The sequence below is a fragment of the Oncorhynchus nerka genome, linkage group LG18, assembly GCF_034236695.1.
Source record: "Oncorhynchus nerka isolate Pitt River linkage group LG18, Oner_Uvic_2.0, whole genome shotgun sequence".
Lineage (NCBI taxonomy): Eukaryota > Metazoa > Chordata > Actinopteri > Salmoniformes > Salmonidae > Oncorhynchus > Oncorhynchus nerka.
In genome coordinates, this window is record NC_088413.1 from 26,819,220 (window position 1) to 26,831,653 (window position 12,434).

A 12,434-nucleotide genomic window follows, 5' to 3' on the forward strand; every position below is an offset into this window, starting at 1 on the left:
AAGGAAGGCATTTCATTTAGCTGTTTAATGTTTCAATTAACTCATTGGTTTTCTGGCATCCGTGGGCTTTTTAGTAAGTCAACCAGAAATGTTATTTTCGTTTGGATGACAATCTAACTTTGGGTTGATGAGGAACTGCATCCACGCTCATTGTTAAGTCAAATCCTTTGGACTAAAAGGAGGGATGGAAGAGATGGCTCTGATCCAGCTCCCCAAGCGGAGTATCAAGACATCCTGTTCCTCTCAGGTAATTGCTTGCGATGGATCCTTCAAAGCTGAGACTTGTTGGGTATTATGTGACTATCATCTCTGAGACTCCGTCAGTCCGAGCACAGCGCTCTCTCCGCAAGGCCTCTCTCCTCACCGACAACGCCCTTAATTTGCTGTGACAGGCTCTCTCCATGACAACGAACAGTGGCCTAGCTTCTCTCTGTCACCATGTCGGATCTACAGCCTTCAAAGGTGCATCACTTAAAAAGGTTTCCATCCACAACACTGATAATGCTGACTCAGTTAAAGGGCTCTGTGTGTGTGTGTGCGTCTGTTTATGTGCATACGTGTGCTAAGCTAGTCTCCTCTCTCCTCCACTCTCCACTCTGATAAATCATCTCATTGGACACAGGACAGTCCACTATCAGAGAGGCGTCTGTCAGATAAATCAGCCAGCAGCGCTGTCTGTGTCCTGTAGGTCACTGGTTATTGTCTGAGTAGTCTGTCAGGACATCCAACCTTACAGCACTTATCACTACATCCCTCCTGTACATAGAGGTGTGGAGGGAGGAGTCAACTACCCTGCTGTACATAGAGAGGTGTGGAGAGAAGAGTCAACTACCATCCTGTACATAGAGAGATGTCAACTACCCTGCTGTACATAGAGGTTTGGAGAGAGGAGTCAACTACCATCCTGTACATAGAGAGGTGTGGAGGGAGGAGTCAACTACCATCCTGTACATAGAGAGGTGTGGAGAGGGGTCAACTCCCATCCTGTACATAGAGGTGTGGAGGGAGGAGTCAACTACCCTGCTGTACATAGAGGTGTGGAGAGAGGAGTCAACTACCATCCTGTACATAGAGAGATGTCAACTACCCTGCTGTACATAGAGAGGTGTGGAGAGAGGAGTCAACTACCATCCTGTACATAGAGAGGTGTGGAGAGGGGTCAACTCCCATCCTGTACATAGAGGTGTGGAGGGAGGAGTCAACTACCCTGCTGTACATAGAGAGGTGTGGAGGGAGGAGTCAACTACCCTGCTGTACATAGAGAGGTGTGGAGGGAGGAGTCAACCACCATCCTGCACAGAGAGGTGTGGAGGGAGGAGTCAACCACCATCCTGTACATAGAGAGGTGTGGAGGGAGGAGTCAACTACCATCCTGTACATAGAGAGGTGTGGAGGCGCCGACTTCCGGCGCCGACTGAGATGGCCGCCTCGCTTCGCGTTCCTAGGAAACTATGCAGTTTTTTGTTTTTTTACGTGTTATTTCTTACATTAGTACCCCAGGTCATCTTAGGTTTCATTACATACAGTCGAGAAGAACTACTGAATATAAGATCAGCGCCAACTCACCATCAGTACGACCAAGAATATGTTTTCCGCGACGCGGATCCGGTGTTCTGCCTTACAAACAGGACAACGGAATGGATCGCATGCAGCGACCCAAGGAAACGACTCCGAAAAAGAGGGAAACGAGGCGGTGTTCTGGTCAGACTCCGAAAAAGGGCACATCGCGCACCACTCCCCAGCATTCTTCTTGCCAATGTCCAGTCTCTTGACAACAAGGTTGACGAAATCCGAGCAAGAGTAGCATTCCAGAGGGACATCAGAGACTGCAACGTTCTCTGCTTCACAGAAACATGGCTTACTGGGAAGACGCTATCCGAGGCGGTGCAGCCAACGGGTTTCTCCACGCATGGCGCCGACAGAAACAAACATCTTTCTGGTAAGAAGAGTGGCGGGGGCGTATGCCTCATGACTAACGAGACATGGTGTGATGAAGGAAACATACAGGAACTCAAATCCTTCTGTTCACCTGATTTAGAATTCCTCACAATCAAATGTAGACCGCATTATCTTCCAAGAGAATTCTCCTCGATTATAATCACAGCCGTATATATCCCCCCAAAGCAGACACATCGATGGCTCTGAACAAACTTTATTTAACTCTTTGCAAACTGGAAACCATTTATCCGGAGGCTGCATTCATTGTAGCTGGGGATTTTAACAAAGCTAATCTGAAAACAAGACTCCTAAATTTTACCAGCATATCGATTGCGCAACCAGGGGTGGTAAAACCTTGGATCATTGTTACTCTAACTTCGCGACGCATATAAGGCCCTGCCCCGCCCCCTTCGGAAAAGCTGACCACGACTCCATTTTGCTGATCCCTGCCTACAGGCAGAAACTAAAACAAGAGGCTCCCACGCTGAGGTCTGTCCAACGCTGGTCAGACCAAGCTGACTCCACACTCCAAGACTGCTTCCATCACGTGGACTGGGACATGTTTTGTATTGCGTCAGATGGAAATATTGACGAATACGCTGATTCGGTGTGCGAGTTCATTAGAACGTGCGTCGAAGATGTCGTTCCCATAGCAACGATAAAAACATTCCCAAACCAGAAACCGTGGATTGATGGCAGCATTCGCGTGAAACTGAAAGCGCGAACCACTGCTTTTAATCAGGGCAAGGTGTCTGGTAATATGTCAGAATATAAACAATGCAGCTATTCCCTCCGCAAGGCTATTAAACAAGCTAAGCGTCAGTACAGAGACAAAGTGGAATCTCAATTCAATGGCTCAGACACAAGAGGCATGTGGCAGGGTCTACAGTCAATCACGGACTACAAGAAGAAACCCAGCCCAGTCACGGACCAGGATGTCTTGCTCCCAGGCAGACTAAATCACTTTTTTGCCCGCTTTGAGGACAATACAGTGCCACTGACACGGCCTGCAACGAAAACATGCGGTCTCTCCTTCACTGCAGCCGAGGTGAGTAAGACATTTAAACGTGTTAACCCTCGCAAGGCTGCAGGCCCAGACGGCATCCCCAGCCGCGCCCTCAGAGCATGCGCAGACCAGCTGGCGGTGTGTTTACGGACATATTCAATCAATCCCTATACCAGTCTGCTGTTCCCACATGCTTCAAGAGGGCCACCATTGTTCCTGTTCCCAAGAAAGCTAAGGTAACTGAGCTAAACGACTACCGCCCGTAGCACTCACTTCCGTCATCATGAAGTGCTTTGAGAGACTAGTCAAGGACCATATCACCTCCACCCTACCTGACACCCTAGACCCACTCCAATTTGCTTACCGCCCAAATAGGTCCACAGACGATGCAATCTCAACCACACTGCACACTGCCCTAACCCACCTGGACAAGAGGAATACCTATGTGAGAATGCTGTTCATCGACTACAGCTCGGCATTCAATACCATAGTACCCTCCAAGCTCGTCATCAAGCTCGAGACCCTGGGTCTCGACCCCGCCCTGTGCAACTGGGTACTGGACTTCCTGACGGGCCGCCCACAGGTGGTGAGGGTAGGCAACAACATCTCCTCCCCGCTGATCCTCAACACGGGGCCCCACAGGGTGCGTTCTGAGCCCTCTCCTGTACTCCCTGTTCACCCACGACTGCGTGGCCATGCACGCCTCCAACTCAATCATCAAGTTTGCGGACGACACAACAGTGGTAGGCTTGATTACCAACAACGACGAGACGGCCTACAGGGGAGGAGGTGAGGGCCCTCGGAGTGTGGTGTCAGGAAAATAACCTCACACTCAACGTCAACAAAACTAAGGAGATGATTGTGGACTTCAGGAAACAGCAGAGGGAACACCCCCTATCCACATCGATGGATCAGTAGTGGAGAGGGTAGCAAGTTTTAAGTTCCTCGGCATACACATCACAGACAAACTGAATTGGTCCACTCACACTGACAGCGTCGTGAAGAAGGCGCAGCAGCGCCTCTTCAACCTCAGGAGGCTGAAGAAATTCGGCTTGTCACCAAAAGCACTCACAAACTTCTACAGATGCACAATCGAGAGCATCCTGGCGGGCTGTATCACCGCCTGGTACGGCAACTGCTCCGCCCTCAACCGTAAAAGGCTCTCCAGAGGGTAGTGAGGTCTGCACAACGCATCACCGGGGCAAACTACCTGCCCTCCAGGACACCTACACCACCCGATGTTACAGGAAGGCCATAAAGATCATCAAGGACATCAACCACCCCGAACCACTGCCTGTTCACCCCGCTATCATCCAGAAGGCGAGGTCAGTACAGGTGCATCAAAGCTGGGACCGAGAGACTGAAAAACAGCTTCTATCTCAAGGCCATCAGACTGTTAAACAGCAATCACTAACATTGAGTGGCTGCTGCCAACACACTGTCATTGACACTGACCCAACTCCAGCCACTTTAATAATGGGAATTGATGGGAAATGATGTAAATATATCACTAGCCACTTTAAACAATGCTACCTTATATAATGTTACTTACCCTACACTATTCATCTCATATGCATATGTATATACTGTACTCTAGATCATCGACTGCATTCTTATGTCACTAGCCACTTTAACTATGCCACTTTGTCTACATACTCATCTCATATGTATATACTGTACTCGATACCATCTACTGTATGCTGCTCTGTACCATCACTCATTCATATATCCTTATGTACATATTCCTTATCCCCTTACACTGTGTATAAGACAGTAGTTTTGGAATTGTTAGTTAGATTACTTGTTGGTTATCACTGCATTGTCGGAACTAGAAGCACAAGCATTTCGCTACACTCGCATTAACATCTGCTAACCATGTGTATGTGACAAATACAATTTGATTTGATTTGATTTGTACATAGAGGTGTGGAGGGAGGAGTCAACTACCATCCTGTACATAGAGAGGTGTGGAGGGAGGAGTCAACTACCATCCTGTACATAGAAAGGTGTGGAGGGAGGAGTCAACTACCATCCTGTACATAGAGGTATGGAGAGGAATCAACTACCATCCTGTACATAGAGAGGAGTCAACTACCCTGCTGTACATAGAGAGGTGTGGAGAGGAGTCAACTACCATCCTGTACATAGAGAGGTGTGGAGGGAGGAGTCAACCACCATCCTGTACATAGAGGTGTGGAGGAGGAGTCACCACCATCCTGTACATAGAGAGGTGTGGAGGGAGGAGTCAACCACCATCCTGTACATAGAGAGGTGTGGAGGGAGGAGTCAACCACCATCCTGTACATAGAGAGGTGTGGAGGGAGGAGTCAACTACCATCCTGTACATAGAGGTGTGGAGGGAGGAGTCAACTACCATCCTGTACATAGAGAGGTGTGGAGGGAGGAGTCAACTACCATCCTGTACATAGAGAGGTGTGGAGGGAGGAGTCAACCACCATCCTGTACATAGAGGTGTGGAGGGAGGAGTCAACTACCATCCTGTACATAGAGAGGTGTGGAGGGAGGAGTCAACTACCATCCTGTACATAGAGAGGTGTGGAGGGAGGAGTCAAGCACCATCCTGTACATAGAGGTGTGGAGGGAGGAGTCAAGCACCATCCTGTACATAGAGAGGTGTGGAGGGAAGGAGTCAACTACCATCCTGTACATAGAGGTGTGGAGAGAGGAGTCAACCACCATCCTGTGCATAGAGAGGTGGGGGAGTCAACTACAATGGTGTACATTGAGAGAAGGTGGTGGGGGAGGAGGGTGGGCAGGAGTGTACAATTATTGGTAACATGATGGCATATGTACTACTCTACTCATGTACAAATTAAGTTCTGTTTCGGCTTTTGTGCAAGACTGTGTCGGCGTAGAGGTCACTGCTCGAGCGGCAGGTAGGCGAGCGGTTAAGGGCGTTGGGCCAGTAACCGAAAGGTTGTTGGTTTAAATCCCAGAGCCAACCAGGTGAAAGATCTGCTGATGTGCCCATGAGCAAGGCTCTTAATCCTAATTGCTCCTGTAAATTCCTCTGGATAAGAGTGTCTGCTAAATGAGTCGAATGTAAATTCTGTGTAAGGCAGTACAATTTTGTTTCTCCAAAGAAGGAAATCATTTTCACTCCACACTTTTCTCAAAGGGTGAACCATAGTACTATATTTCACCATGTACACAAGCTGACAAGCACAGACACTGATACGAGACCGAGACAAGTACATTCCAAACCCTTATGAGTTTGGAACCTGGAAGGTAAGATAACACCTGACTGCCTGTCAGTCTCCACTCTGCATGTCAGGTAAAAAAATATCTTTATTTGAAACAGGATTATGTTCACGTATAAATAATCCCAATTTACTCTCGCCGTTTTGCACCCCCCCCCGAGCCTGAGCAGACTCACAGTAAAACAGCCTGGTGCCAAATTAAAAATCCGCTCAATTTTAGGAGGTCCCCCTGGCCACTAGGCCCCTCTTCCTGTCAGGAAGGGTCCCCCTCTAGCTGCATAGCTCACATCAGCAGGGTGCCGCAAAAATGAAGTGCCGGTTGGTGTTACTGTTTTCACTCCTCCCAGCCAGGAGAGTACCTTTCAAACTGTCTAAGCCTGATATTACCCCTCTCCTCTGAGCCAGGAGAGTACCTTTCAAAGACTGTCTAAGATATTACCCCTCTCCTCCCCCGATTCAAACTGTCTTACCCCTCTCCTCCCAGCCAGGAGAGTACCTTTCAAACTGTCTAAGCCTGATACCCCTCTCCTCCCAGCCAGGAGAGTACCTTTCCCTCTCCTCCCAGCCAGGAGAGTACCTTTCAAACTGTCTAAGCCCGATATTACCCCTCTCCTCTGAGCCAGGAGAGTACCTTTCAAAGACTGTCTAAGCCTGATATTACCCCTCTCTGACCAGACAGGAGAGTACCTTTCAAACTGTCTAAGCCTGATATTACCCCTCTCCTCCGAGACAGGAGAGTACCTTTCAAAGAATGTCTAAGCCTGATATTACCCCTCTCTGACCAGACAGGAGAGTACCTTTCAAAGAATGTCTAAGCCTGATATTACCCCTCTCTGACCAGACTAGAGGGGGACATGGGGCTAGGGGGAGGAGAGAAGGAGGAAAAATAACACTTTGATTGCACTGATCTTGAACCTTGTGTGTGTGTTTGAGTACGCAGCAGGGTGTTTGCTCCGGCTGTGAAGAGTGATGGGGAAAGCATTCGGCCCCGGAGTTTCAGAGCATTCCTGCTCCGTCTTTCACCTTCCCCCACGTCCCCTGGTCCCTAAACATCTCATACTACATGACTATGCTCTTGATCCATTAAAAAGTCAGCAGAAAGGGGTAGAAATGCAACCAGTGGACATCTGTGAATACTTGTTTGGTCTTGTCGATTGATTGATTGATTGATTGATTGATTGATTGATTGATTGATTGATTGATTGATTGGTTGATTTAAATTGTATTGGCAAAAACGATGCACTGGGTACAACCCCAAATTAAATTAACTTGTTTCTAACATGGCCCCCAATGGAATACACACAATATGGACAAAACACAAGAAAACAACAGTAATCCCTACAGTTCAAAACAGCCCCATACAACACCATACAGCATAGAATAAATCAATACAAAACCACCCTACTTTGTTATGTATGTACCACCTGGTTTTATAACCCACTTTGTAATCCAAGGCAGATACACCATCTGAAAATAACTTTTCAATGTCTGCCTTGATCACAAACAGAAGACTTAAGTGAGAAAGTCAACCACAGACAGACATCTCCAGGTTGTTTTCACCTTCGGGTCATTAAGAGTCGTAGTCCTCTAGCTCTCAGGTCAGAGAGTATTGCTCTTGTAGCCGTAGTGATGCCGTGCTCCGGGGTTAAACTCCAAGTCCTGCCGCTCTCCATTTTCAGCCTAGAGGTTAAAGGTCAGGGGTCGGGAGAAGCCAAGTGCTCCAGGGAAGAAAGTCCATGTCTGCTGATCTGCCCATTGACTTGAGGAGAGGTGTCCATCTGTTAAACAGGTTAACTCTGGAAGGGTCGGATCACTGGAGCTCTGACAATGAACCATATTATCAGCTATTACACTGGATTAGTGCAGGTTTACTGTTGGATGGTGAGAACATCGTTTAGCATTGATAATGTTTTGGGGTGAGTTCAAACTCGTGTTTGCCTGTATTTTTTATCCTAGAAATGACCCATGTGAGTGTCTTATTAGTCATTTCCACTATTCTCAATCACCACCCTTAAATACGAATCACTCCTCAACCCAGATCGTTAGTTCATCCAGGCTTTTCTGCCAGATAAATCTGAGTATTTTTTAGGTGTGAATGTGATCACACGGACGCAAGCCATTTTTTGAGCGATGTTTTCCTGAAACACAGATAGCATCTGAGAACTGGCATGTGGGGTTGTTGAGTGTTGAGGAAGTCCCATCCGCAATTAGACTTTGCCGACACTCGCTGTCACAAGTCCTTTTGATACGGCGACCAGATTAGGAAATGAACGAGTCAACTTCCTTATCCTTCAGCAACCGGTTATAGGTGGAATGAGCATTCAACTGTTGACTCTGAAATGAATGCATCTCGTTTGCACAATGTCTTTGATCTCTCATCGTAGACAAAGCTTCATTTTTTTAAGGTTGCAAGTCAGAGACATTTGGATACAAATGAGAATATTCTGTCATTTCACAAACGTTTGTTTCATTATTCTGAACGGCTTCTGTGTCACCGTCTTATCGCCACGTGGTTTAATGGGTTAACCACCAACGTCACGTCATATCTACTAGTATCATCTACTATAAATGCAAGCTTCTGTGGCTTACTGACAGTTTCTTATTCTGTCTTTCATTCTTAAATGTGAAACAGATGGACAACCATGAATGAGTTTTGTTCCTCCGTCAGCCCTTAACAGGAGAGCACGGCATGTTCTGTCTAGCAGTTCTCGTCCTGACTGTACGTTGCCACGTAATTCAGTTTCCTCCACTGGCCAAAGAGACAGTAGTAATGTTTTGTTTGTATTTGTAAATTTTTCTAAGGCGTAGCTGTAACAACGAGACAACTCCGCGTCCCAAATAGCAGCCTATTCCCTAAATTGTGCACCGTAGGTCCCGGTTAAAAAGTATCAAGTAGTGCACTAAATGGGGAATAGTGTTCCATTTAGGACACAACTCCACCGGACTTATTTTTGTTCTCGTTCCAAAGCTGAAAGGAAGCACACAGTACACACTTAGCTCTTACGACGGTTCGTGCTCTCTTTGTCTCCTGTAAGTCATATTCCCCAGCCCCTTTACCAAGCTAACAAATACTTGTGATTATGACTGATGGGACTGAAACACACAAGCGACTTGTTTATTTTTAGTGAGGAGAACCCAGGCTGTTTTTTTTGGGGGGGTAACAGGGTGTGGTGTGGTGTTGTGACCAGGTTTGACGTTTCAGAGAGGAGTTTGTGGGGAAGTCTGTGTTTTGTCACTAGTTGTGGAGTTTAAACCTTCATCATGGATAATCAGTGGTAATGAGGAAGTGTGTGTGTCTGTGTCTGTGTGTGTGTGTGTGTGTGTGTGTGGGTGTGGAGACTCATTGCCATGGAGTCATCAGACATAAACCAAACATAGAAACTGGTTTATTGACTTCTGATTGAGAATGGCATTTGGTTTGAATGGAGCTTTACTTTTGATCCTGACATTGGGGAAACACACACGCTGGGTTATGGTCCAACATCAGGATCACATTGACTGGTGGTCGTACCGATGAGATAGGACAGGCAGAACAACTTGCGGTGGTGGAGTAGTCTCCTGATGTCAGGTCAGAGGTTAGAGGTCACAAATGGCTGCTTGTATCCTCTCATCAGGGTAAGGATGGGGTTATGGAATGGCCCTTATCACAGCCATAAAAGCCTGACCGCACTGACCAGGGCAGCCAAAGAAATCCATACCCCATCACAGAGCTGTCTGATAGATAGCCTCCCGTTTGTCACCATGAGGTGTGTGTGACCCCTCTGATTAGGGTCATAACCTTTTTTAATTCAACAATAATGTCATTTTCTGTCTCATAACGGGGACATTAGTCTTGTTTATATGACCCTGGCGTGCCTGTTCAGAATGCCTCGTGGGGATCTGTGGTAATGTGAAGTGGGATGGTTAATCACAAGTGATTGAAGAAAATACTTTAAACTTCTGCTCCATGCCATTGTACTGTAAATAGATTTCATTTTCACACCAGAAGAACTTACATCAAAAGAAGCTGTGTGTCCAGGATGAGCTCTGTTTTGGAATATATCAAACAAGATCCCTTCAGTCACTAGAACAGTTCAATAGTATCCAGAGGGCAGCAGTAAGGAAACTCCCCGCTCTCAGGAGACGACGTGTCCTTTCTCCTTCTTCCTTGTTGTTCCTGAGAGCAGAGCCAGACCTGTTTACGTCTGCGCTTCCTGTGGTGTTTATTTCAGGCCCGGTAGGACGGCGTGGCGCAGCGCTCCATAACATAGAGTAGCATTATGTGTCCCCCACTGCTTGCAGGGCAGGCCTGCCGAGGCTCATGGCTATCGTCATTCAGCCTTTGGCCCATTGGTCTGGGTCATGTTCTTTAGGGCAGGCCTGCCGAGGCTCATGGCTATCATCATTCAGCCTTTGGCCCATTGGTCTGGGTCATGTTCTTTAGGGCAGCCAACGGAAAACGTTTAAAAATGTTTTTCAACAGAAAACGAAAATGGGTGGCTCTTATTGGATAAGTCTAGATTATCCCTCCCCATTTGGTGCCAAAAACAGGGCTCACTGTCAAACTCACTGTTTCTACTCCCCTCACAGACACACTGGCCTATTCCCTCTGTGCACACTTTATTATGACTGTGTAGTCAACGCCAATATGGCCTGACGGGACACAAAACACTGCTGCATTCTGGTTAAATGACCCAAGTCTGTTATCCCACTAATCTACAGTTGGTTACAGGCTGGTTGAGGATGTACAGGCATTGGGACAGAATGGTTTCTGTTCTGCCTGGGTGTGATTGGTTCTGATGCCTTTTCACTTGTCATGTTATCAAAGTGGAAAACCTATGGTGCTGTTGGAAATCATGCGGGCACGTACAAAAACACATTCACACATACTTATGTGTCGTACACACACTTGTACACACACACACACACGTCTGATTTGGTATTAGAAGCAAATGAGCTCTCTCTCCTCTAGCTCTGTCTGTCGTCTATCTTCAGCCCCCAGGCCTCTGTATGTTTACCAATAACGTCTACACACACCAACACCCAGCTTCCAGCTCCCTCTATCAGTTGAAGAGATGATGACAGCACAGTTAAATACACTGACCACTGTCCTGTCACACACACACACACACACCGTAGCCCTCCCTCCACTTGTTAACACAGTTGGACCTTGTTTGTTTTGGTTACAACGTATCTGTTCTCCGTTTCCACTACCAGTCAAATAGTGTTAGATATACAGTATATCACAGTGTGTGTAAAGGAAGATTTTGGGGGTCAGGGTTTGTTTACTGTCACAGGAAACAACTAGTGATTAGACATGAATTATTAAACAAAGACCCCATTACTGACCCACCATACAGACACATTTCCTGACAAAGTGGCATGTTGAAGTTGTGGGCGGTTTTATCAGGGTATTAGCTATTTAACGTGAGGTTGAATGTTTTCTGTCCGTATCCCCAAGAAAGGGGAAGGAGAGAGCGAGAGCTAAACGTCCGACCCACATGCTCAGCTCCTTGTTGTTTTATTATTCTTTTGACAGTTGCGTTGAGAAGGTGTTGAAAGATTGAACCGAACATGAAAGACTGCGACCGTCAAGTTCCCTTTCCTGACCAAATTGCCGATTTAAACTCACTCAAGGCCGCCTTGGCGTTTCAGCTGCGGTTTATTGAATTGTTTAGACTGACACCTTTGACCATAACATTGCTCAAAGGGAGGAAATGTGTGAGTTATATCATGATAAATGCCTTCACTTCCCTCCCTTCTCATTCCTCTCCTCCAGTGAGCTGACTGCCAGAAACAGCAGCTCTTCTATAGGGCTGCTACCAGCTGACGGCTCCTTGTTCAGGCTCACTCAACATAATATTATACAGACATAATTGGTGCGGAAGGGGCAACATGAATCTTTATTTCTCATTCTCTTTCTAACTGTTCCTTCATTTACCCCTCTGTCCATCCACACTGACTTATGTGTAAAGTAATGTGCATAGAGTAACAGTATGTGGTTTCTGTGTTGTTGCTAATGTACCAGTATGTGGTTTCTGTGTTGTTGCTAATGTACCAGGATGTGGTTTCTGTGTTGTTGCTAATGTACCAGGATGTGGTTTCTGTGTTGTTGCTAATGTACCAGAATGTGGTTTCTGTGTTGTTGCTCATGTCCCAGTATGCGGTTTCTGTGTTGTTGCTCATGTCCCAGTATGTGGTTTCTGTTTTGTTGCTAATTTCCCAGTATTTCCCAGTATTTCCCAGTATATTTGTTTCTGTGTTGGTTTCTGTGTTGTTGCTAATGTCCC

The 12,434-nt window shown here is 46.7% G+C and overlaps 1 protein-coding gene across 1 annotated transcript in view; it reads right to left on the bottom strand.

Annotated features, from left to right (window-relative positions):
* Window positions 1–7,764: 7,764 nt before the first annotated feature.
* LOC135561612 (lipopolysaccharide-responsive and beige-like anchor protein) overlaps window positions 7,765–12,434 on the bottom strand; it is a 48,305-nt gene continuing 43,635 nt past the window's right edge. The window contains exon 15 of the mRNA XM_065003330.1: window positions 7,765–7,845. Coding sequence (XP_064859402.1) covers window positions 7,765–7,845 — 81 coding nt within the window. The remainder of the gene's footprint in view (window positions 7,846–12,434) is intronic.